Raw genomic sequence first — 24,387 nt, 5'->3', positions numbered from 1 at the left:
TTTTTCTATCTTTATCAGGTTTGCTGTGGGCATTGCTTACAAGTCAGCACCGAAACATGAGTGGATCGGCAAGAACTCTGCCTCGTGGGTACTGTCTCGCTGCAACAACTCCTGGGTAGTACGTCACAACAGCAAGGAGATGCCCATCGAACCGTCCCCCCACCTGCGTCGTGTGGGGGTGTTGCTGGACTACGATGCTGGCTCCCTGGCCTTCTACGATGGCGCCGGCTCACAGCACCTGTACACGTTCGACATCGCCTTCGCTCAGCCAGTCTGTCCCGTGTTCAACGTGTGGAACAAGTGTCTGACCGTCCTCACAGGGCTGCCCATCCCAGACCACCTAGAGGGAACAGACTGCCGGGATTAACAGTCCAGCTAATAGAACACAGAGACACAGAGGGAGCAGAACAAACTGATTACAGCCTCACCTGGCTGCCTTTTTGTCACATCACCAATGCTGTATAAAACAGAATAAAGCCATGGTCACAGATGTCTCTAATCATGCTCTTACTAGAAGTCAATTCATTTCTTGAATTATTTATGGAAACCATTTATTGGATTTTATTTCTTGCTTTGCACATTAATGTACACTACTATATGTATGCGTGTTGCGCTGAGAGAGGAAGATGGATATAACGTTTTCAAATTCAGTCAAACGTATTTTCATGCAGCTCTGAGAATAGTTGATTTCCTTCTTACAAATGTAGAAGGTTGTTTCCGTCTTTCCGTGTGTCCATCGTTGGCAGCGTGTTGATGAAGGGTTCGTGTGCATCCTGTTGATTTTGACACGGCATCACAGCGGCAGTACCACTGATTACTTCATAAAGCAGTCGTAACAGGATTGGTCATCTACACCTGTTCTGTTTCATGCAGGTGTACCAAGATCCCCTCTACAATTAGAGTTATAATAAGCATGTTAAGAGTTATTTTAAGAGTTCTTCTTAGGGTGATTTAGTGCACTGACAACTCGACTATGATTGACAAAATAACCGAGACAATTCTTCATCTTCTCTTTGTTGAAAGCCACTATGATGTTAAAAAGCTTACTATTGCTGAAAATGTATATTTGAAATAGAAGCCATTTTAAGTTAAATTTCGACACAGAAATAACTTATAGAGTCGATTGAAACACCACCGCGTCACACGGTGATGGAATTTTGAATATTGAATAGCTCCTTGTGTGTTTCTGCTAAAGACCAGAGAGGTGAAGCGAGAGGGATAACTGGGCGTTTTATTTATTTTTTGCTCACCAACCACAGGAGTTTTTTGTCTGGTCAAAGAAAGTGTGTCAAATTTGGTTTTGAAAAATGCGCTTATTTGCTACTTGTGGCTTATTTGATTGAATATAACTTTCAGAATGATTAGGTTGTTACGTGTGTACTGATATAAGTAGGACATGCAGGCCACTTCGAGAATTTTTTTTTTATATTGGAGTTGTACCTGGTCGTCACTAGTTACCGCAGCCACAAAGTTTTTTAATGATTTATTTGATTATATATAACTGTAATTTCGACTTTGTGTATGTGGTAGCTAGTTGAATCCATTGTGCCTGTTCACATGCGTCCTAAAATTCTAAATCAAATGGCTAAATTATACATTTTATGACCAATTCCATATGTTAGCTTAGTAGATATGGCGATCTAAAGGGCTTAGACCTACAGGGAGTTACATGTAATTAAATGCACCATGTGCAATCTCTGTAAATACCTTGCTGTTTTCTTCTCACATATTGGCTCTGTATGTTCACATACATTTGGTATTTGAGCAATTTGACTTTTTCTGATGCCTGCATCATTATTTTCACACTAGTGTACATTCCTTGTTAAACATGTAATAAAGTGACATCAACACACTTTTCAAGTCGTGAATTTGTAATAAAACATCTCAATTGTAATGATGACGCTTTTTCATTGTCTGATACCTAATCTTAACAGTCATTTTAATTGAATTCAGATACCCCTGTAGGTGAAACAAAGAGAACCACCTCATGTGTTTTACCTTTGATTAAATTCACTGACTATAATGTCTCATTAATGTCGCACTGTATCCTTTATTAACCCACTTTTTAAAAGTGTGTCACTATTATTCTAAAGAACTCCCCAGCACTGTACAACAATGATTAAGCTGTGATGAGATTCCTTCTGACATCTCTTTTCATGCTCAAGTAACATGGCTTTAAGACCACTGGACCCCAATCCTTTCAACTAAAGTAGACTAGAACATATCTGAAATGTACCGTGACCTCACTATCGGACACCCTTGAGACATGGATCATGACGTAGCTCCAGTGCACGGACATCGCCTGGCTAGAATGATGTCACAGAGACCTTCGTAGTTTGATTGGAGGCCTCTATAAATATTTGTGTACAAAAAAACACGAGTGAAATATTATTGAGTTTGTTTGAGCTTGAGTTTATTTTATTTTTACAGGGACAGTGCACATTCATCAACGTTTCAGTAAAAGTGCCTGTTTTAGCCAGCCGGCTAATTTTCAACCGCAGTCCCTGGGCAGGTTATTAAAAACAATTACAATATAGACAATCATTGAGCAGTGAGCACACGCAGAGCAACACAGGACAAGCAAGACGTAGCATACAGACAGAGCAACATAGAACAAGCAAGACGTAGCATACAGACAGAGCAACATAGAACAAAAAGCAGCAAGACAAAATTCATAAAAGCAACAAAGTGTCTCCACACCTCACAAGCTACAGACAACATGGAAAGCAGCAATACACAGCATTCTTTCATACTGTAGCTATTCCTCTTTTCCAGATGGGTTAGGGCAGTGTGCAGTGTGATTGTGATTGTGTCGTCTGTGGACCTATTGGGGCGGTAAGCAAATTGGAGTGGGTCTAGGGTGTCAGGTAGGGTGGAGGTGATATGATTCTTGACTCGTCTCTCAAAGCACTTAATGGCATGATGACGGAAGTGAGTGCTACTGGGCGATAGTTGTTTAGCTCAGTTAGCTTTCCTGGGAAAAGGAACAATGGAGGCCCTCTTGAATCATGTGGGAACAGCAGACTGGGATAGGAATTGATTGAATATGTCCGTAAACACACCAGCCAGCTGGTCTGTGCATGCTCTGAGGACACGGCTAGGGATGCCTTCTGGGCCGGCAGCCTTGCGATGGTTAACACGTTTAAATGTTTTACTTACGTTGGCCACGTGAAGGAGAGCCCGCAGATTTTGGTAGCGGGCCGTGTCAGTGGCACTGTATTGTCCTCTAAGCAAGCAAAGAATGCATGCATTAGTAGTAGCCTACCCAACTCGCCAACGATCGTCAGGCTAATAATGGCCTTGTATTCATGGCTCAATTGTCTCTTTAACCACTCTGACATCAATGCAAATGCAATTCGAAAATCACAACAAACACGTATCATCAAAGCAGTATGTGCTTTTAAAACTCACCTCACTGTGAATGATCAACTTGAAGAAAGAAGTTCAACAGTAGGTTGAAACTGGGTGGGAAATATGGTCATTGGTGATGTTGTTTCAAAGCCTAACAACAAAATGGACAGCGCTTTCTAAGGTGATGATTATTTCAAAACACTCACATGCATATTAGAGCTTCTGCATAAGCACAGGCCTATATATGAGCCCAAGCCCCCCAAAAAACCTGAATTACAGTAATGATTGTGCCATTATAAAAAACACAGCCAACCGCATATTACACATGGCATAATATTTTTTCTTTTAAATAGTGATTTAATATTTCATTGGTACATAATTTGTCTACATTTAACACATTCAGATCTAGCCTACAATTACAGTGAATTTGTTTTAGATTTTGAATGGCCTAGTAATAGGGAATTTTTTAAATGTTCATAATTAATAGACTGACACTTTACGTTTAGCTACAGACTATCTCACCACCATGAGTTTCCATCTCGTCCCCTCTCTCCTTAATTTCTTTCTCCAGCGCCCAGATAGAGGTGCTGTCAACAGTTTAATGAAATATGTTTCGTTGTGAAAACATGTTACTATCGAACAGATTTAATTTGGTTTCCAAATTAAGTACTGGGTAGCTGTAGGAACAGGGTTTGTTCACTCACACCAGAAGCAATCAGGACACGCAGGTTGAAATACCAAAACAATTTGGGGACAGGTCAAAAAGCACCAAACTTTTATGGCAATTTAGCTAGCTAGCTTGCTGTTGCTAGCTAATTTGTCCTGGGATATAAACGTTAGGTTGTTATTTTATCTGAAATGCACAAGGTCCTCTACTCTGACATTTAATCCACAGATAAAACTGTAAACCAAATTTGTTTCTCATCTTCTCTCCTCCTTCCTACAGGCTTCTTTTTCTTCTTTGGACTTTATTTGGCAGTTGGCAACCAACCTTACGGTGAATTACTACAACCAACTGGAGTGTGGAGGTCATGTAATCTTTTAATCACCCACATGGGTATATGCTCCTAAAATCCAATGAGGAGATTTTAGAGACAGGACTTGCAGCACGTTGAGCATCACAACTATAACCAACTTCCCTTTTAGCGCCTGGCAACGCACACACTCGCGAGCAGTGTGTTTGCAATGATTGGATAACATTTATGTACATTTATTTTTGCAACGCTCACTGTGTGGTCAGCATGTTAGTGCGTAGCCTAAGCCTAAGCTTTAGAGCCTAACTAGCACACCAAATAGGCCTACACACCAATTGCCAAATTATTTTGGGAACTTAGTAAGAAAAAGTTAACTTGATCCACTGAGGCAAAAAGGACAATGTCAGAGTTTAATTAAGAGAAAATACGCGAAATGGAGAGTTGAACAGAAATAGAAGGGAAGGCCAGAACAGTATTTTAATGTTTGGGAAAGATTTGGTGAAGTAGTAAAAGAGGATGATTGAAGTGCCTGCTATGTTACATACTGTATGTGAGATGACTGTGAGGTGGTATACATATTCAACAGTCACAAGATGGGTTGTCTCGCGTCGCCATTCCTCTGAAATCATGTCGCTGTCACGTCTCCCTTGGAGATATGGAGAATTTTGTATTGAAAAACGGTTTGAATGGTCCGCTAGCTCCCAGCTCCAAGATTTTGATGAGATGTTACATTTCAAGAACCCTCCCCCCACATAGCTGTTGGTGCTACGTGTGATGTTCGTCACTGTTTTCAAACCGTGAAGGACGCATCTTGCAGAGAGTTGTCGTGGGATCAAGACAACTGGGAACTCGGGAAAAAACGAGGTCAAATCATGATGTCAGTAATCTTCAGTGCGATAGTCAGAGATCTAGAAAGAGGCCCAAGTTCCTGAATCAGAATTTTGAGCTGAATGACTGTTCAATACGATTTTATACCAGTCGGAGCTCGTTTTTTCCCGAGTTCCTAGTTGTCTTGTACGCACTGAAGTCAGAGATTTCTAGGTTCCCAGTTCCCAGTAGTTTTGAATGTGGCATTGTTCCACATCCTAGTTTGTAACTGCAGAAAATGGAAGAAGACCTGGATGAAAAACATAATTATTTTTTGCTTTATACACAAAATCGACATACATCAACATATTTTGATGGGGTTTTAATATGTGATTTCCTGGCAATCCTCACGCACTGTTGCAGCTATGACACTAATCTAGTGAGCACTAACAAGCAAGGCATTTGATGGGTTTGACATATTGTGTCATTGATTTACACAGTTCTCCATGAGGCTAAAAGGCGGGAAATTGCACGTCAAGGGAACTATACTGTTCAGATTATTTAAATGGAATAGCAGCCTAACAAAAATCTGGACACTGACTATGTGATCTATAACATTTCACATAGCCTAATATAATGAACTTGTGCAGAATAAGGCATTTCTTGCAGTAAAATAAAGAAATGGAAGGGGCAGAGACATATGATTTATTCTTTCAGCATCTTGAGAGAATCGATGCGCGGTTAGGGACCGTCTGTTAAGATGCTATCTTTCAGCTTTATAAAAGCTTATATAGTATGTCAACTGTATTGCTGTTATTGTGAAGTGGAAAAGTCTAGGAGCAACAACGGCTCAGCCAAGAAGTGGTAAGCCACACAAACTCACAGAACGGGACCGTCTTGTGTTGAAGCGTGTGGCGCATGAAAATCATCTGTCCTCAGTTGCAACACTCACTACCAAGTTCCAAACTGCCTCTGGAAGCAACTTCAGCACAATGACTGTTCATCAGGAGCTTCATGAAATGGGACGCCATGGCCAAGCAGCTGCACACAAGCCTAAGATCACCCTGTGCAATGCCAAGCAGTGGTGTAAAGCTCACCACCATTGGACTCTGGAGCAGTTGAAATGCGTTCTCTGGAGTGTTGAATCACGCTTCACCATTTGCCAGTCCAATGGACGAATCTGGGTTTGGCAGATGCCATGAGAACGCTACCAACCAAAATGCATAGTGCTACCTGTAAAGTTTGGTGGATGAGGAATAACAAAGCATTTTTTAAATGTATTTTTATTGAACTTGTATTTAACTAGGCAAGTCAGTTAAGAACAAATTCTTATTTACAATGACGACCTACCCCGGCCAAACCCAGACCAACAGTTTGGGGAAGGCCATTTACTGTTTTAGCTTGACAATGCCCCTGTGCACAAAGGGAGGTCCATACAGAAATGGTTTGTCGCAATCTGTCTGGAAGAACTTGACTGGCCTGCACAGAGCCCTGACCTCAAACGATGAATTGGAACTCCAACTGCGAGCCAGGCCTAACTGCCCAACATCAGTGTCCGAGCTCACTAATGCTCATGGCCGCAATGTTCTAACATCTATTAGAAAGACTTCCCAGAAGAATGGAGGCTGTTATAGCATCAAAAGGGGGCCTGTTATTTTGGAATGAGATGTTCGATGAGCAGGTGTCCACATACTTTTGGTCATATAGTGTAGTTGGGTGGTGGGTTATTAGCAATTATGGGTGGGTGCAAGTGAAGAAACGGCTGACCTGTGCACTACTAACCTCACCGGCCACCTTGAGTGCACAAGCGCTGCAAAATAAATGTACACATACATGTTATTAAATCATTTCCCACACCGCTTGCGCAAATGAATGAGCGTCTGCATTTGAGATGGACAAGTCCCCTCCTTATTGGAAATCAGGAAGATACAAACCCAAGTGGTTGCTTGAAAGAAAAAAGAGGAGAGATTAATTAAAGATAACTTAAATCTAACTATTATTTACTAGGTTTCGATTCTGTATATCTCAGGGTCAAAATTCTACAACAACAAAAAAGGACCATAAATACTTCATGTGTTATTAAATAATTTCCCACACAAGACAAATGGGCTAGCAGTAGCAAGCTTCCTTAATGTCCACGAATGTTTCATGTGTGTTTCGACATGCCCCCAAATTAAAGGTGCAAATGCAAAAATCTCCAAATCTCCATTTCCAAATCCTAATAGTTATAAATTTTAATAATAATTTCAGTTTATGTGACAAAACAAAACAGATCAACCACTTCTTAGACTTGCTTTTAATGAAAATGACATATCTGTAACTCACATGTGATTTTGGTTGGGTTGCTCAAAAAGTAACAAATTCCCACTATAATATAGTTGGTTCACAGTTGGTTTTAATTTTTTGAACCTGCGTGTACTGATCGAGTTGGGTGTGGATGGACAAAATCAACACGCGTGCGATGGCGCATGCTCGTGGCCGGTGTATTCAGCATGTAATGTTTTCTGCCACCTCGGTAGCATGTACAGTGCAATCAGAAAGTATTCAAACCCATTCCCTTCTTCCACATTATAAATAAATAAAAATCCTCATCAATCTATACACAATAAAAAAAGCAGTCTCAAGTTTTGTTAGTTATTTGTACACAGCAAATATGCCAGTGTTACCTAGTGTTGATTTTCCAGTGTAACACTTCTAGTGTTGATTCAGGAGTTCAATTAACAACAACAAAAAATTAAATGAATACTTAGTGGTGTAAAATAACCCGAGCATTGGTGTTAATAATCAGTGTTGAGTGTGATTGTGTCCATTTTATTTTGCCCAGCATGCCCTACTGTAGCTAGATTTTTTAGGATTGTATTTAATATCTGTGTTTTTGCATGTACATTGATTAATTAATTAATCTTATGCAGCACAAAGATTAAAAAAATGTTTATCTAAACTTCTAAACTAATCCAATCAGTTAGTTATATGTACCTGTACCTTATATGTACCTTGTGCCTGTTACTTAAATGATTGATCCAGTTTAAATGATTTAGGTAGACTACTTTGTCAATGTTCCTAACCCTGACAGTCATTCTGAATGCAGGTTGTGGGTGAATAAAAACTGTTGGATATCCTAACTCTGACTGGTTTCTAATAGGAATTACACATCACTTTGCAAGCCAGAATAATGTGATTTGCAGTCCTGATGTGGCCTGTAAACCAGGAGGTTCCTAACACCACTGTGTTAGGGTAAAACTTGGCCATCAAAGCAAGGCCATATGATATACAGTATGCAATGTATTGTCATAAAGAGATTAATTTTAATGATGGCATTTGCCTAAAGTAGAAACTCACTTGAGGTCCACAGGACTGAACATGTACAGTATGAATTCAACAACCATGTCTCTAACAAATACAGTAATAGGTGGTAACTCTACAATTCACTTGAAAAGTCAAGGCACACTGGGTAATTATATTGAGGAATGGCTTAGTGGTGACCCGTGAGTGGAAGTGTTGTACCAGTTTTAGTAGGCTATTGTTATGTTTATTTATAGTGTGAGTATGTCTCCTGCCAGTTGTAAAGTCTTTAAAAGCACTTGCATGCGGCAATAAAGACTATTATTGTAATGTCATTAACCCAACACCTTTTCAACCTCTTCAAATCAAAATATATTTTTAGGGTTACATACACTTGTTTAGCAGATGTTATTGCGGATGTAGCGAAATACTTGTGTAATGGTTAAAATACTATATGAGGTTTTATTGCATAACACCAATGGTGTAAATTATATACACTTCATAGTGTTAAAAATACTACACAGGGTGTATTGCATAACAATGTTAATTCTCTAACACTGACAAAGGGTAACAGGGTCAGCACTAAGCACAGTGTTAATTTAACACTCAAAAGTGTGGACCAATACAGACTATAGTCTGTGTTGATTTAACACTAGAACATTTGCTGTGTAGAAACAGTCTCTGAGCCTGTTGGTATCAGACCTCATGCTCCGATACCATCTATCCGACGGTAAGGGAGTGAACAGCTCGTGGTTGGGGTGTATGGGGTCCTTGATGATGCTGCGGTCCTTCCACAGGCACAGTTTCGAGTGGGTGTCCTGAATGGATCAGAGCACGGTCCCAGTGTTGTACTTGGCCTTCTTCAACACCCTCTGGAGGGTCTTGCGGTCGTGGATGGAGAAATTCCCGTCCCAGGCCGCGATGCAGTTGGTCAAGACACTCTTGATGGTGCAGCGGTAGTATCGTTAACTCCTGCTGTATCCTGTGCATGTGACAAATAACATTTGATTTGAGATAGTCTACCAAGACCATAATAAAACTGGTAGGATGGATGGGCAACAGCAGTGAGTGCTTCCATGCTGTCACTTTGGGTTGTGTAATTTCTCTGTTTAGTGAAACAATGTCAAAGTGTACTCAATTTTACAGATTACAGATTTGCCAATTGCACTGGAAATACACTGTTCACTAAATGTCTCCTGAGAACACCACTCCTTTATCACCTGTATTGATGTGTGCAACGTTTTAATCGTTTCAACCACCAATGAGTAAGAAATCGTTCTGAAAAATAATAGTCATACCATTGGATGCTGTAGTCCTCCCCCTATTTTTCCGGAAGAGGAAGTAGTCTGTTGCTGACGTTTAATGTTGCTGAGAATGATGATGGCGTCTACAGACCATTCTTTTCTGGACCTGACAGATAAAGAAACGCGTGAAAAACTGTCACAGTGGGACCGGCGGGCAGATGCCATGGCTCCCCTGACAGAAAAACAAACGGACTCTATTCTGGATATCCGAGCTGCCGCTGAAAACCTCCCTATTCCCGCAGAGGTTAGTTGACAAGCTAGCTGCTAATGCTAATAACCTAGCTAGCTAGGCTACCACCGATTTAGCAGCTAGTTGACAGGTGCAAAGATGCATTCCAGAAGGAAAATTGGTTGATTGCATTGCAGGATTGTCAGGAGGGACTTGCTAAGGAGTATAACATTAGTTAGTGTCACAACTCAACCTAGCTAGCTGCCAGCTCAAATATATATATAGCTAGCTAGCTACCGTCTGCCACGTCGTTTGTTGAGTCTTAGTTAGTAGCCACCAGCCAGCTAGGCTAACGAGCTACTTTGCTAACAACTTGCCAGAGTTGTTATGCTTGTTTGATGACTTCTGTGAGTAGGCTTAGCTAACTCTCACTAACACACCAGGCCAAGTATTAGTCATCGAATCATAACCTCATATCATAGTAACCTGTCAATCAAACCTGGTAAAGCTAGCTCTAACTCATATTTTAAGATCTATGACAGTATTGATTGTGTCATGTGTTGGTCTAAACCCCATTTGCGTTCTGTATCCAGTTGCCCATTGAAGACTTGTGCAGCCTGACATCCCGCTCTTTACGGTCCCCATTCACGACAACTGTACCAGCTTCCACAGAAGATGTCCTGCTCAAGGGCTTTCAGATGCTTGATCTGGAGAATGAGAGGATAGAGACAGCACAACAGGTGCGTTGCTGTTCATTACACTTCAATGCTACTACTCTGGCTGTGATTACAAACGCAGCCTAATAATTCAGATATTTTCTCCACAAATTGTCTTTTGACCGATCACTTCAGCTCTTTTTCAGAGCTGATCCGATTAGTGAGAAAAGATCCGAATTGGGCAGCCTGTCTAAACGCAGCCTCTGAGGCACATACACACACTGTCATTACATGCCTCTACTGTCTACTATTTTTCATATTATATGATTGTTGCATGTGTTAGTTTGTTGTGTAGTAGTTAGCTATTTCAGTGTTTTTTTGCGTTGCAGTTTTTCTCCTGGTTTTCAAAGCTACAGACGCAAATGGATCAAGATGAAGGAGCTAAGCACAGGTGAACTCGATGTTCATGTCTTTCCACTTGCTGATTTCTCACATTGAAAGTAGATTTATGTACAGTGCACCCTAAACTGCATTAGATCTCTATCTCTGAGGAATTTACTGGAATGTTCCCTGTGTGTTACCCCTGCAGGAAAACGAGAGACCATCTCAATTGTTATCAGGAACAATGCGATGCTATTCTGAGTGACGTGAATGCTGCCCTCGAGCACCTGGACTCTCTGCAGAAGCAGTACCTGTTTGTGTCCAACAAGACAGGCACCCTCCACGAGGCCTGTGAACAGCTCCTTAAAGAACAGGTAGAGAACCATTTTACATGTAGGCTGTGAGACTGTCAGCGGCACAAAAGGTACCAACAGATCATAGTAGTATGGACCTGTTTCCATTTGTAATGAAATACAACATCGGACATGAAGCGTCAGCCTGTTATCAAAATCATAGTTCCCTGTCAACATATACTTTTCTCTTTAACAGTCCGAACTGGTGGATCTGGCTGAGAGCATACAGCAGAAGCTTTCCTATTTCAATGAGTTGGAGAACCTCAACACGGTATGCTGGTTTTCTGATTAAACCTTTTATCCATCCTTCTTTGCTGTGACACTTGAAGCCCTCGAGCAAATGTCTCCGTATGTGAGTCTTGTTCCTAACCCGAGCATTGCAAAAGGTCATCATCTCTCTCGCTCTGTCTTTGCAGAAACTAAACTCACCCACACTGTCTGTAAACAGTGAAGGATTTATACCAATGCTTTCAAAATTGGATGACTGTATAGAGTATGTTTCGTCCCATGTAAGTATATTTACAGCTCTCAATGGAGAGTGTCTGTATTCTACTGTAGACCAGTGTCACTATATTGTGTTATGACTTATTTCTGTTATTTTTCACCTACAGCCAAACTTTAAGGACTACCCAGTGTATCTGGCCAAGTTCAAACAATGTCTGTCTAAAGCTATGCACTTCATGAAGACTCACACTGTGAACACTATGCAGAATCTCACCAACCAGTTAACAAAAAGGGTAGGAAGAACTCCTCGGCCACTTTTATTATCGACAGTGACTTGGTACTGGTACACAATCAACTGTCTTCGCTCTTGAGTTGTATGTCTGTTTATAATATACTTTTCTTTCAGGATCCATTGGGTTTGGCTAACGCAGACAATGCCTTCACACTGTACTATGTCAAGTTCAGAGCAGCTGCACCCAAAGTCAGAGTTAGTAGAACTACTTCATTTTTCTTTTGGAATTACCATCAACATTCTGAGCCACCCTTCTTTTGGTGTGCAAATATGTGTTGTCTTTCTAGAGATGAATAATTGTGTGATTGTTCTTTCAGACACTGATTGAACAAATAGAGCAGAGGTCAGAGAGAATTCCTGAGTAAGTATGGGGCTCTTGTATGCTAAAACGCCATTATCTGGAGCACGTCACCTATGTAATGTTTTCTGTCATCTACGTATAATTATTTCCCACGTTCTGGCATCCCCAGGTACCACCAGCTGTTAGAGGAGATACACCAGTGCTACCTTGACCAGAGAGAGCAGCTCCTCAGCCCCAGCATCACATCCACCATCACAGACCTGACCAGTCAAAACAATAAGGACCACTGTGCATTAGTAAGACCACATGTTGTTTTTTTTTACTAGAATCCATTCACTTTTGATTATTGAGATTATCTGAGAAGCCTTCAACATGGTTTGCCAGTGCTGATTCTGTCTGTCCTGTGTTCTCCTCCCAGGTGCGTAGTGGCTGTGCCTTCATGGTTCACGTCTGTCAGGATGAGCACCAGCTCTACAATGAGTTCTTCTCCAAACCCACGCCCAGACTAGAGTAAGTAGCACCATCCCCTAGTGCTGGTATAGGAGTGAGTAAGAAGCATGTACAGTTTGTCCTACAACACATTCTGCATATGTTTGTCAAGGAGGTGGGGCTATTTCCTGGTTTGTTAGTATTCACCATAGTATCTGCTGAAGCTCATGACACCTCTATTGTTGTATTGCTGACTTCAGGTTTTCATTAACTGAATTTGCTGAGGGCAGCCATACAATTCAACACAGTGTCATGTCAATGTATCTAACCTTCCAGTGGGCTGCAGAAGAAGCTGTGTCTGTAACTGAGAAGCAAAGAGCCCTGCCTGTTCTACTTCAGTATATGTACAGGGTGTTTGTCTTGAAGGCAAGGCTCACATGAATGGCTATTTCCTGGTCATTATTCTCAATAGTATCTGCTACAGCATGTGATGGCTCTACTGTAGTAATTGCTGACTTAGCCATTCATTAACAAAAACGGCAGCTTTACAATTCAACACAGTGAGACGCAAATCATTATCTAGCTTTCTCATATACTAGCTAGTGTTTCTCGGTTGGAGCAACAAATACACTTTCAACATATTATTTCAAGAGGATGACTCATATGACCTATACATTGCAGTGAGTTAACTCACTAGAGCCTTGTGCTCGCTAGTCTGACATGGGAATAATGGAGCTTGCCGTCGGGTTTTACCCCCTCTAGTGAGCTGCTGGAGAAGCTGTGTCTGTCGCTTTACGACGTCCTGCGGCCACTCATCATCCACGTTATCCACCTGGAGACCCTGTCGGAGCTCTGTGGCATCCTCAAGAATGAGATGCTGGAGGACCACGTCCACAACAACGGTACTGTTATTCACAGTACAAAGGACCTACTCTGGTTACTCTAACCATCCGGTACAGTTAACTCTTTGTAGGAAATATGCACTTGTATGTTACATTTACCAGAACATCTTACCATACAAGATCGCAATATACAGTGAGCTCCAAAGTATTGGAACATTGACAAATGTAGTTGTTTTGACTCTCTACTCCAGCACTTTGGATTTGAAATGATACACTGACTATGTTTGTAGCTGGTCAGTTGGGGGCCTTTGACGCGGTGGTGAAACAGATGCTGGAGGATGTCCAGGAGAGGCTGGTCTACAGGACACACATCTACATCCAGACTGACATCATCGGATACAACCCCGCCCCCGGGGACCTGGCCTATCCTGAGAAACTGGAGATGATGGAGGTGGGTCTGTCTGATGTGGCTGTTTTCAGTGAGTCACCCCTAGATACAAATGTAAAGTACAGAACCTTGCAAAAGTATTCATCCCCCTTGGCGTTTTTCCTTTTTTGTTGCTTTACAACCTGTCATTTAAATTGATTTTTATTTGGATTTCATGTTATGGACATACACAAAATAATCCAAATTGGTGAAGTGAAAATAAAAAAACGTAAAAGTGGTTTGTGTATATGTATTCACCCTTTTGCTATGAAGGCCCTAAATAAGATCTGGTGCAACCAATTACCTTCAGAAGTCACATAATTAGTTAAATAAAGTGCACACAGGTCAAATCTAATTGTCACATGATCTCAGTATATATACACCTGTTCTGAAAGGCCCCAGAGTCTGCAACACCACTAAGCAAGGGGCACCACCAAGCAAGCGGCACCATGAAGAACAAAGGAGCACTCCAAACAGGTCAGGGACAAAGTTGTGGAGAAGTACAGATCAGGGTTGGGTTCTAAAAAAATATCAGAGACTTTGAACATCCCACGGAGCACCATTAAATCCATTATTAAAAAATGGAAAGAATATGGCACCACAACAAACCTGCCAAGAGATGGCCGCCCACCAAAACTCACGGACCAGGCAAGGAGTGCATTAATCAGAGAGGAAACAAAGAGACCAAAGATGACCCTGAAGGAGCTGCAAAGCGCCACAGCTGAGATTGGAGTATCTGTCCATAGGACCACTTTAAGCCATACACTCCACAGAGCTGGGCTTTATGGAAGAGTGGCCAGAAAAAAAAGGCATGTGGGAGAATCCCCAAACATATGGAAGAAGGTACTCTGGTCAGATGAGACTAAAATGGAGCTTTTTGGCCATCAAGGAAAACGCTATGTCTGGGTCAAACCCAACACCTTACATCATCCCAAGAACACCATCCCCACAGTGAAGCATGGTGGTGTCAGCTTTTTTATCGGCAGGGACTAGGAAACCGGTCAGAATTGAAGGAATGATGGATGATGCTAAATACAGGGAAATTCTTGAGGGGAAGCCTGACAATGACCCTAAGCATACTGTTAAAGCGTCATTCGAGTGGTTTAAGGGGAAACATTTAAATGTCTTGGAATGGCCTAGTCAAATCCCAGACCTCAATCCAATTGAGCATCTGTGGTATGACTTAAAGATTGCGGTACACCAGTAAAACCCATCCAACTTGAAGGAGCTGGAGCAGTTTTGCCTTGAAGAATGGGCAAAAATCTCAGTGGTTAGATGTGTCAAGCTTATAGAGACATGCGTCAAGAGACTTACAGCTGTAATTTCTGCAAAAGGTGGCTCTACAAAGTATTGACTTGGGGGTCGGGGGTGAATAGTTATGCACACTCAAGTTTTCAGTTTTTTTGGCTTATTTCTTGTTTATTTCACAATAAAAAATATTATGCATCTTCAAAGTTGTATGCATGTTGTGTAAATCAAATGATAACAAACCCCTCAAAAAAAATGTATTTTAATTCCTCGGGGTAAGGCAACAAAATACGAAAAATGCCAAGGGGGTGAATACTTTCGCAAGCCACTGTACATTTTCTGTTTCCCCTCTTTCCCCTCTGTGGAATATTTAAGAGTTTAACAGTTAAGTGTTCCCTTTCTGTAATACACATGATTTCCAGTGGTCTGTTTGTGCAATGTTTTGTTGATTGTAATTGACGCCAGACTGTAGGTACAAGGACAGGGGCCACTTGATGATTATTGTATTATGTGATTCTGTAGCAGCTGATAGTCACTGCATTTAGTTTTGTCTTCCTACAAGCCTCTGGGGTTGGTGTTTACAGAACACTTGGTGCTGTCTGATTTAAAATATAAAGGGCTTGTCTCTGAGGCCAGCTAGACATTACATTTTTCTCAGCTTCTGTGGTCAATGGTTAAGATTTGGGGAAGTTGTGCTGATCCTAGATCTGTTCCTATGGGCAAGTTTGATACAAAATAAAGACAGTTTGTAATCCATTTCTCTCTTTCTCGTTCATGGGGTCACAGAAAATTGCCCAGAGCCTGAAGGAAGAGCAGATGAAGCTAATGGCCCAGGAGTCGTCCTTCTCAGACGTGCAGCTTGAAGATCCAAATGACCGGAGAGCCAGTAACGCAAGTCAGTGTTTACAAATTAGTGTAAACGGATATCTTAGATTGTATTTATAAAGCCCTTCTTACATCAGCTGATGTCACAAAGTGCTGTACAGAAACCCAGCCTAAAACCCCAAACAGCAAGCAATGCAGGTGTAGAAGCATATGTCTTACTGTTGTACCTTTCTGCCCTCCTCTTTCCCTTACTTACAGGTAGTATAGACTCGTCCCGCTTGCAGCCATCCATCTCTCCCGCTGACCTGCATGGCATGTGGTACCCCACAGTCAGGCGGACGCTGGTCTGCTTGTCCAAGCTCTATAGGTGCATAGATGTGAGTGCTTGGATTAACTGGCATTTTGCATGTTTACTCTTCGATATATGAGAGAGTCATATGAATGAATCACGAGCCTAGTCCATTTCATGATGCTATTTGACCTTTCCTCTTGATCTCTTTAATCTACCATCCACCATGTTGTCCCTGTGTTGATGCATTGAATTTCTTGGCCCCCCAGAGAGCAGTCTTCCAGGGCTTATCGCAAGAGGCCTTGTCTGCCTGCATCCACTCCCTGCTCAAAGCGTCCGATGTCATCCTAAAGAACAAGGTTGGTGCCTATTATTATTATTATTATTATATATTTTTTTTTTGGGGTGGTTGGCGCATTGCATGTGATGTGTTGTGTTATACGTTTCTGCCTGTATACGATGTAATTGAGAAACACAACTGTAGCTTTACGATTAGCATGTTATTCATTTTTTCCTCTATAAATGGCTCAATGCTAGTTTTGTTTTTGGAACAAGGTTACATTTGGATTATTCAGATGTTATACTTAGCGCTATGGCTTCATCTTGTCCAGACGCAGGTAGACGGTCAGCTGTTTCTGATCAAACACCTGCTGATCATGAGGGAACAGATCGCTCCCTTCCACACAGACTTTGCCATCAAGGAGATCTCTCTGGACCTGAAGAGAACCAGAGGTGAGGAGGGAGAGATTAGGCCAGCTGATGTATGTTCTGGCTCCATAAAACCTGTCATTATATTGTCATTATCAGTGGGGAATGCCCATTGTGTCCATCAAATGCACATATGACTATTATAGTCGTGGTAATAACTTGAGATACTGTATAACTTGTAGCGTTTGATAAAAGTGTTCCTGTTTTAGCACTAATTTCAGTCAAGTTAGTATTTAATTTGTAACACTAGAGGGCACTCTAATCCTTCAGCAAGATGAGTCTTTTTGTTTGTTTGTCTCAAATCAGATGCTGCCTTCAAAATGATGAACCCAAAATCTGTTCCTGGTTTCTTCAGACTCAACAGCCACAACGCTATCCTAGAATTTCTATTGGAGGTAAAGTTTTTGATTTGGTTTAAATATAGAATACATATACAGTGCCTTGCAATGGTGTTCAGAACCCTTGGATTTCTTCACATTTTGTGTTACAAAGTGAGATAAAAAAATGTATTAGTCCTTTTTTTTTTTTTCAACAATCTATACAAAATATTCTAATGTCAAAGTGGAGAGAAAATAAATAAAAGATGACTAGAAATTAAATAACTAAAATATAGTCGTTGCATAAGTATTCAGCACCCTGAGGCGATACATGTTAGAAACACCTTTGGCATCAATTACAATGGAATCTTATTGTGAGCTTTGCACACCTGGATTGTGCAATATTTTCCCATTATTCCTTTCAAAATTCTTCAAGCTCTGTCAAAATGTTGGATCATGGCTAGATGGCAATTTTGGAGTCTTGCCATAGATTTTCAAGCTGATTTAAGTCAAAACTCTAACGTGGACATTCAGGAACATTCACAGTCTTCTTGGTAAGGAACTCCAGTGTAGATTTGGCCTTGTGTAATAGGTTATTGCCCTGCTGAAAAGTAATTTACTCTCTCTGTCTCTGGTGTAAAGCAGACTGAAGCAGGTTTTCTAGGATTTTGCCTGTGCTTAGCTCCATCCAGTTTCTTTTTATCCTGAAAAACTCCCTAGTATTTGCCAATGTCAAGCATACCCATACCACGATGCAGCCACCACCATGCTTGAAAATAAGGAGACAGTTACTCAGTGATGTGTTGGAATTGCTCCAAACATAAGGCTTTGCATTTAGGCCAAAAAGTGTGTTCATTTCCTGTTTGTTTTTTTGCAGTTTTACTTTAGTTTTGGAATAGTTTGTCACTGTCATTGAGGCAATTATTGTGGAGTCACTACAATGTTGTTGATCCATGTTTTAGTTTTCTACCATCACTGACATTGAACTTTGAAGCAGTTTTTAAAATCATCAATAGCCTCATGGTAACATCCTTGAGCAGTTTCATTCCTGTCCTGCAGCTCAGTTCAGAAGAATGACTTTCTTTGATGTGTCTGGGTGGTTTAATATATAATCCACAGCATAATTATTAACTTGACCATGCTTATGATTTGTTATTGCTACTGATCTACCAACCACTGACCTTTATGAGGCTTTCGAAATGCTCCCTGGTCGTTGTAGTTGAATCTATGCTTGAAATGCAATACTTGACTGAGAGACCTAAAGATATATGTATGGGGACAGAGGAAGGGTTAATCATTAAAAAAAAATTAAACCCCTATTATTTCACACAGTGAGTCCATGTGATATGTTGAGCCAAATGTCACTCGTAAAATAATTTAGGCTTGTTGAAAAAAAAGGGCTGAACATTTATGCAATGACTATTTTAGTCATTTATGCAATGACTATTTTATGCAATGACTATTTTATCTTAAGAATTCGAAATAAATATTCTTCCACTTACACCTCAGAGTATTTTGTGTAAATTGTTGACAAAAAATGACATCGATTTGAATCCCACTTTGTAAAACAGTATAAGGTTAAGCAATCCAAGGCGTCTGAATACTTTCACACAGGAAAAAAAACCTCCTGGTCCTATCCCCATGTCAGGAAAACCTGGCAGTATATGTAATGTTTCATCTATACTATCACTTACTAGTTACTAACCCCCCCTCTCTCTCTCGCTCTCTCTGTTGGACCTTAGGGATCACCGGAGATAAAGGAGCACTACATAGATTCGAAGAAGGACGTGGACCGCCATCTGAAGTTTAGCTGTGAGCAGTTCATCCAGCAGCAGACTCACCTCTTTGTTGGGAATCTGGAGGAGTTTCTCACCAAGGTAACGTGTCAGTCTGACAGAGTGGAGAGGCAGACCGATAGCCTGGGGGCTCAGACTTCAAAAACCTGACCTTGGACTTTCTCTTTTCTTTTTCTGGTAATTGAGGGTCATGATTTTGTGCAGTAAAACTGAAAGATAAAGGGCTATTCAAAGGTGAATCTTATTCTACTGGAATCTAGGCCTTTTCAAATGTGATGGGTTTCATTTTAAAACATTGTGACCTTCTGTTCTGAATCTACTCAGTGCCTATCATCTATGGTCTTTCTCATACAGTATTAAAAGTCATACAGTATTAAAGTGGTTATAATGAATTGGACTTACAGGTAACTGCCAAATTAAAGGAAATGCCAACATAAAGTGTCTTAATAGGGTGTTGGGCCGGAACGGCTTGTGCGCCTTGTTATAGATTCTACAAAGTGTCTGGAACTCTATTGGAGGGATGTGACACCATTCTTCCACAAGAAATTCCAGAATTTGGTCCAGAATCTCCCATACCTGTTCAGTTGGGTTGAGATCTGGTGACTTACACACACACACACACACCCTTTAAACCCCTTGATCTCTTTTGAGATCCCTCTTCCAAATTCACTGAGATCTCTTCTTCTAGCCATGGTAGCCAAAATAATGGGCTACTTGGGCATTTTTTTTTTCTATACATGACCCTAAGCATGATGAGATGTTAATTGCTTAATTAATTCAGGAGCCACACCTGTGTGAAAGCACCGACTATACTTTTGTGACCCTCATTTGCTCAAGTCTTTCCTTTTATTTTGGCAGGTACCTGTCTATAGCACTTTCAACAAATGCCTTCCTTAATCTAGAATAGGATTTATAGTCAAGATCGCCAGACTAACTCACGTTGTCCTTCACTGAGGAAGATGGGAACTTGTGTTGTTTCAGGTGTCCGCTCTGAAAACCATGGCGATCCAAGGAGGTCCCACGTACAACCTCTCCCAACAACCTTGGGCACAGCCAGGTAAGAAACCGTATCATCATATTTCAGTGGAACCTCTAAATCATGTGGTGGAAGGAAGGCTTGGAACTGAGAAATGACTCACGCTCTCGCTCTCCCCTTTTTAGCTAAGATCAACGACATAGTGATGGCTACCTACAGGGTGATGAAGAGCAAGCTGCCAAGCACGTTACAGAGCATGTCCTTGTACCTGGCCAACAGAGACACAGAGTTTATCCTCTTCAAGCCTGTCCGGGTGGGTGTCTGTTAGACAGTGGAGTTTAAACTCTCCTCCTTTCGCCAACCCTGTGCTAGCCTGGTCCCAGATATGTTTCTGCTGTCTTGCCAAAGTACAAATGAACAGATCTTTGGCCAGGCTAACCCTGTAGAGTAACAGGAGCTCATAGGGGTTTTAGTACACACCTACATAACAAATAGGATATTTTCAGCAGGTGCTCAGGCTGAGCAATTTGCAGCTACTTTTTTTTTTTTAAGCCTCATTCCTGCTTGTTAAAAATAAATAATTATTCTGTAATTATCATGGCTCTTTGTGCACAGCTAGGTGCTAATCTACAGTAAGTGAATCTAAGTGCACAATAACACCGTTGACATGGCAACTGGGATACAAAGGGGACCAGCGAGGGGATAATTTCTCTCCAGCAGCTCTCTGGCTAACCTGCTGTTTTCTCCCACAGAACAACATCCAGCAGGTGTTTCAGAGACTGCACGCCTTGCTTCAGGAGGAATACAGTGGCGAGGACCTTCAGATCATCGCTTGCCCTTCTATGGAACAGGTAAAGCTGGCACTGGCTTCACTTATAAAATCATAACCAAGGGCAAGGTATTACAAGGTTTTACAATCTCTTACTGGAAATGGCTGTTCGATCTCGAGAGATTTTTTTCCAAGTGTATTTATTCAACCTTGGTTTATTCAGGTTTTCGCTGTGTGTGTGTAGTGGTGTCTGGAGCGACATTCAAAGTCACACTGGATGTTTTTCGTGGAGTGAGTCCTCGCTGAGTTTTATATGCTCTCTCTCTCTCTTCTTCAGATGAACCTGCTGTTGTCTGTGAATAAGTAACCTGAAGGCCTGGTCCGAAGAGCCCTGTCTGGTTTGGACAGGAGGGTTACTTCAGCCCTGACCTAGCCCGACCTGGAGCTTGTGGAGCAAAAGTCTAGGAGAAGGACTGTGCTAGTCTTTGGCCCTCGACCTGCAGAGATCCTATACAAGGCCAAAGATACCCATAACACTGACACAACCAACAGCGTCCGAGCATGTCGTGGTCTAGTTAGACATTCAATCACTCAGTTGGTAGGAGCAGTGTGAAATGAAGACTTTCTTTTTGGTACTGATCTGGAATCAATTTGTTCAAATAAAATGTAAAGGTGTTGGGCTTACTTCTTTATGTGGGAGAGATCCACACAGACAAGGGTTATTGGCTATATCAGCTGTATTTCTCTTATCATAATACAACATTTCTGAGTCAAGATAAGTTGGCACATTCAGTGAGCGTAGCAAATGGGGAAATGAGGGTGAATGTTGAGCGGGTGGAATAAGAACACTCTAACCAGGCTAATAGAGGAGGTAGAACTTCATTCATTGGTCAGGTAGCTAATGAGCGACGAGCAGCCGCCACGTTTATGCTTCATTTGTTAATGGATTAAGAGACGGAATGAAAAGAGAACATGCTGCACGATATGTAACATCTCTCCGCCTTTCTCTATGAACATGGAGATCTCTGGTCTATGACAGCCTGTGCTGCAGGGCTCTCAGGTTTAAACACTGCTCCCTTGGTCTGTTTTTAATAAAGGAACCCTTCTGTTTTACTGTGTCAGTGGTTTCCAAATGATAGTTCTTCCTCTTGCTCTCTTCATTGATGTTTTTTTTTCAACTTGTTGCGTACATGTAAAAAAAAAAAAGATTTTTTTAAAAGTACCCTGAGAACTTGTTTTTCTTTTTTTTACCTTTTCTTTTGTATTTGGGATGCTTGGACTTCTCTATAGCTTGGTGTTAATGGACCTTTGTCTAGAGCAGTTTTGCACTGTAAAGGAATGGAGAAGTCAGTGGTCTTACTCAGAAATGTAATATATTATGGATATATTTGCCTAATGCTACTCCCACATTCAATGAATTACAAAGTTAATGTAAACTTAACTGCAGCTTTTTCTTTGGCATCCTCTGTATAGAAGTGTGTGTGTATAGTGTAACTACTGTATTTATCCATGAACAATCTGATTAAAAAGGATGACAAATTAGTATATCTGCTGTCCTTGTCTCATTGTTCACACTATACATAAGCACTATTGTCTCATTGTGCAATTTTGTTTTGTTTTTGAGACTAGACGAGTAGCTGTATCCAATTTAATGAAAAATGAATTATTTGGCTTTGGTAGCTATCTGAACTCTCTTCTTGACTGAGTGGTGCTTGTCCAGAGGTGTCTTCAGTCTCTCCATTTGAGAGACCAGGCTATATTGGGGCGTAACCTTCTGTGGACTTGGGGACTGCTGGTAGGTGATATAGCCCTGGATCCTCTGCAGAAGGTTGTAGATCTCTGCACTCTTCATGTGGAGGTGTCTCTGGTCCAGGTCTGGCCCAGGCAACATCAGGCTCTTCAAGTGCTCCAGCTGGGGAAACGCAAAGTGATCAGCTCTGATATGAGTGGGTGTTAGTAGAACGCTGTGGAAGGATGTGACACGTGTGATCAACTTCAGTGCTCATTATAAAGCATGGTATTCTGTGCTCGCATGATTAGAGTAATATACGCCACTCACCTGGTGTCTTGAATCTGTAATTAACCATGTCAGTGTCTCACCTTGAGTTTGGCCCCCACGTTGAACCTCACACTGCTCTTGCGAGAGGTGAAGGTGAGGTAGATGCAGTCCTGTGTCTGGATGCGGAGGCTGATGTTGGGGCTGAGGGTCAGACAGATGGGCTGGAAGGGAGGGGCATGGACATGGGGCTCGTGGTCCAGCCAACTCCAGCGCCTCCTCATAGCCCCGGTGTCACTGCAGCAGGAGCCTCCCAGCTGGGTCAGGTTCACCCTGCCAAACAAGCAAATAAAACACAAACGTACAGTTATGAATATATAGTGGGGCAAAAAAGTATTTAGTCAGCCACCAATTGTGCAAGTTCTCCCACTTAAAAAGATGAGAGAGGCCTGTAAATTTCATCATAGGTACACTTCAACTATGACAGACAAAATGAGAGAGAAAAAATCCAGAAAATCACATTGTAGGATTTTTAATGAATTTATTTGCAAATTATGGTGGAAAATAAGTATTTGGTAAATAACAAAAGTTTATCTCAATACTTTGTTATATACCCTTTGTTGGCAATGACAGAGGTCAAATGTTTTCTGTAAGTCTTCACAAGGTTTTCACACACTGTTGCTGGTATTTTGGCCCATTCCTCCATGCAGATCTCCTCTAGAGCAGTGATGTTTTGGGGCTGTTGCTGGGCAACACGGACTTTCAACTCCCTCCAAAGATTTTCTATGGGGTTGAGATCTGGAGACTGGCCAGGCCACTCCAGGACCTTGAAATGCTTCTTACGAAGCCACTCCTTCGTTGCCCGGGCGGTGTGTTTGGGATCATTGTCATGCTGAAAGACCCAGCCACATTTCATCTTCAATGCCCATGCTAATGGAAGGCGGTTTTCACTCAAAATCTCACAATACATGGCCCCATTCATTCTTTCCTTTACACGGATCAGTCGTCCTGGTCCCTTTGCAGAAAAACAGTCCCAAAGCATGATGTTTCCACCCCCATGCTTCACAGTAGGTATTGTGTTCTTTGGATGCAACTCAGCATTCTTTGTCCTCCAAACACGACGAGTTGAGTTTTTACCAAAAAGTTCTATTTTGGTTTCATCTGACCATATGACATTCTTCCAATCTTCTTCTAGATCATCCAAATGCTCTCTAGCAAACTTGATTTGAGTCCCTGGTGGTGTAGTGTGTTACTGATGGTAGGCTTTGTTACTTTGGTCCCAGCTCTCTGCAGGTCATTCACTAGGTCCCCCCGTGTGGTTCTGCGATTTTTGCTCACCGTTCTTGTGATCATTTTGACCCCACGGGGTGAGATCTTGCGTGGAGCCCCAGATCGAGGGAGATTATCAGTGGTCTTGTATGTCTTCCATTTCCTAATTATTGCTCCCACAG

General features: G+C 41.5%; 2 protein-coding genes and 1 long non-coding RNA gene across 6 annotated transcripts in view; 2 read left to right on the top strand and 1 right to left on the bottom strand.

Annotated features, from left to right (window-relative positions):
- mid1 (midline 1) overlaps positions 1 to 1,853 on the top strand; it is a 61,736-nt gene extending 59,883 nt beyond the window's left edge. For all 4 annotated transcript variants that reach the window (XM_024389073.2, XM_024389076.2, XM_024389074.2 and 1 more), the window contains exon 10: positions 19 to 1,853. In XM_024389073.2, coding sequence (XP_024244841.2) covers positions 19 to 367 — 349 coding nt within the window. In that variant the 3' untranslated portion in view covers positions 368 to 1,853. The remainder of the gene's footprint in view (positions 1 to 18) is intronic.
- A 6,570-nt stretch (positions 1,854 to 8,423) lies between these two features.
- Positions 8,424 to 9,855, bottom strand: LOC121841000. The gene is made up of 2 exons (XR_006080033.1): positions 9,713 to 9,855; positions 8,424 to 9,396 (listed from the first exon to the last, which is right to left on the bottom strand). It is a non-coding gene; the product is annotated as an uncharacterized LOC121841000 (long non-coding RNA).
- On the top strand, positions 9,751 to 22,485 carry cog3 (component of oligomeric golgi complex 3). The gene is made up of 23 exons (XM_024389072.2): positions 9,751 to 9,962; positions 10,481 to 10,627; positions 10,933 to 10,994; positions 11,133 to 11,298; positions 11,474 to 11,548; positions 11,694 to 11,786; positions 11,889 to 12,014; positions 12,128 to 12,208; positions 12,331 to 12,374; positions 12,484 to 12,610; positions 12,733 to 12,824; positions 13,506 to 13,645; positions 13,876 to 14,036; positions 16,047 to 16,155; positions 16,344 to 16,462; positions 16,644 to 16,733; positions 16,986 to 17,106; positions 17,389 to 17,477; positions 19,142 to 19,276; positions 20,177 to 20,252; positions 20,357 to 20,484; positions 20,924 to 21,022; positions 21,278 to 22,485. The coding sequence occupies exons 1-23, from the start codon at positions 9,777 to 9,779 to the stop codon at positions 21,305 to 21,307; spliced, it is 2,496 nt and encodes an 831-aa protein (XP_024244840.1). The 5' UTR covers positions 9,751 to 9,776; the 3' UTR covers positions 21,308 to 22,485.
- Positions 22,486 to 24,387: the final 1,902 nt, after the last annotated feature.

The sequence above is a fragment of the Oncorhynchus tshawytscha genome, linkage group LG26 (assembly GCF_018296145.1).
Source record: "Oncorhynchus tshawytscha isolate Ot180627B linkage group LG26, Otsh_v2.0, whole genome shotgun sequence".
NCBI classification, from domain to species: domain Eukaryota; kingdom Metazoa; phylum Chordata; class Actinopteri; order Salmoniformes; family Salmonidae; genus Oncorhynchus; species Oncorhynchus tshawytscha.
This window is presented reverse-complemented; position numbering and strand designations above follow the sequence as displayed.

Coding starts and splice junctions, on each gene's coding strand:
- cog3 (XM_024389072.2), top strand. CDS start 9,777: ATGTTGCTGAGAATGATGATGGCGTCTACAGACCATTCTTTTCTGGAC. Junction 12,611..12,732: donor ATAAGGACCACTGTGCATTA/GTAAGACCACAT, acceptor TTCTCCTCCCAG/GTGCGTAGTGGCTGTGCCTT. Junction 16,463..16,643: donor AGCTCTATAGGTGCATAGAT/GTGAGTGCTTGG, acceptor TTGGCCCCCCAG/AGAGCAGTCTTCCAGGGCTT.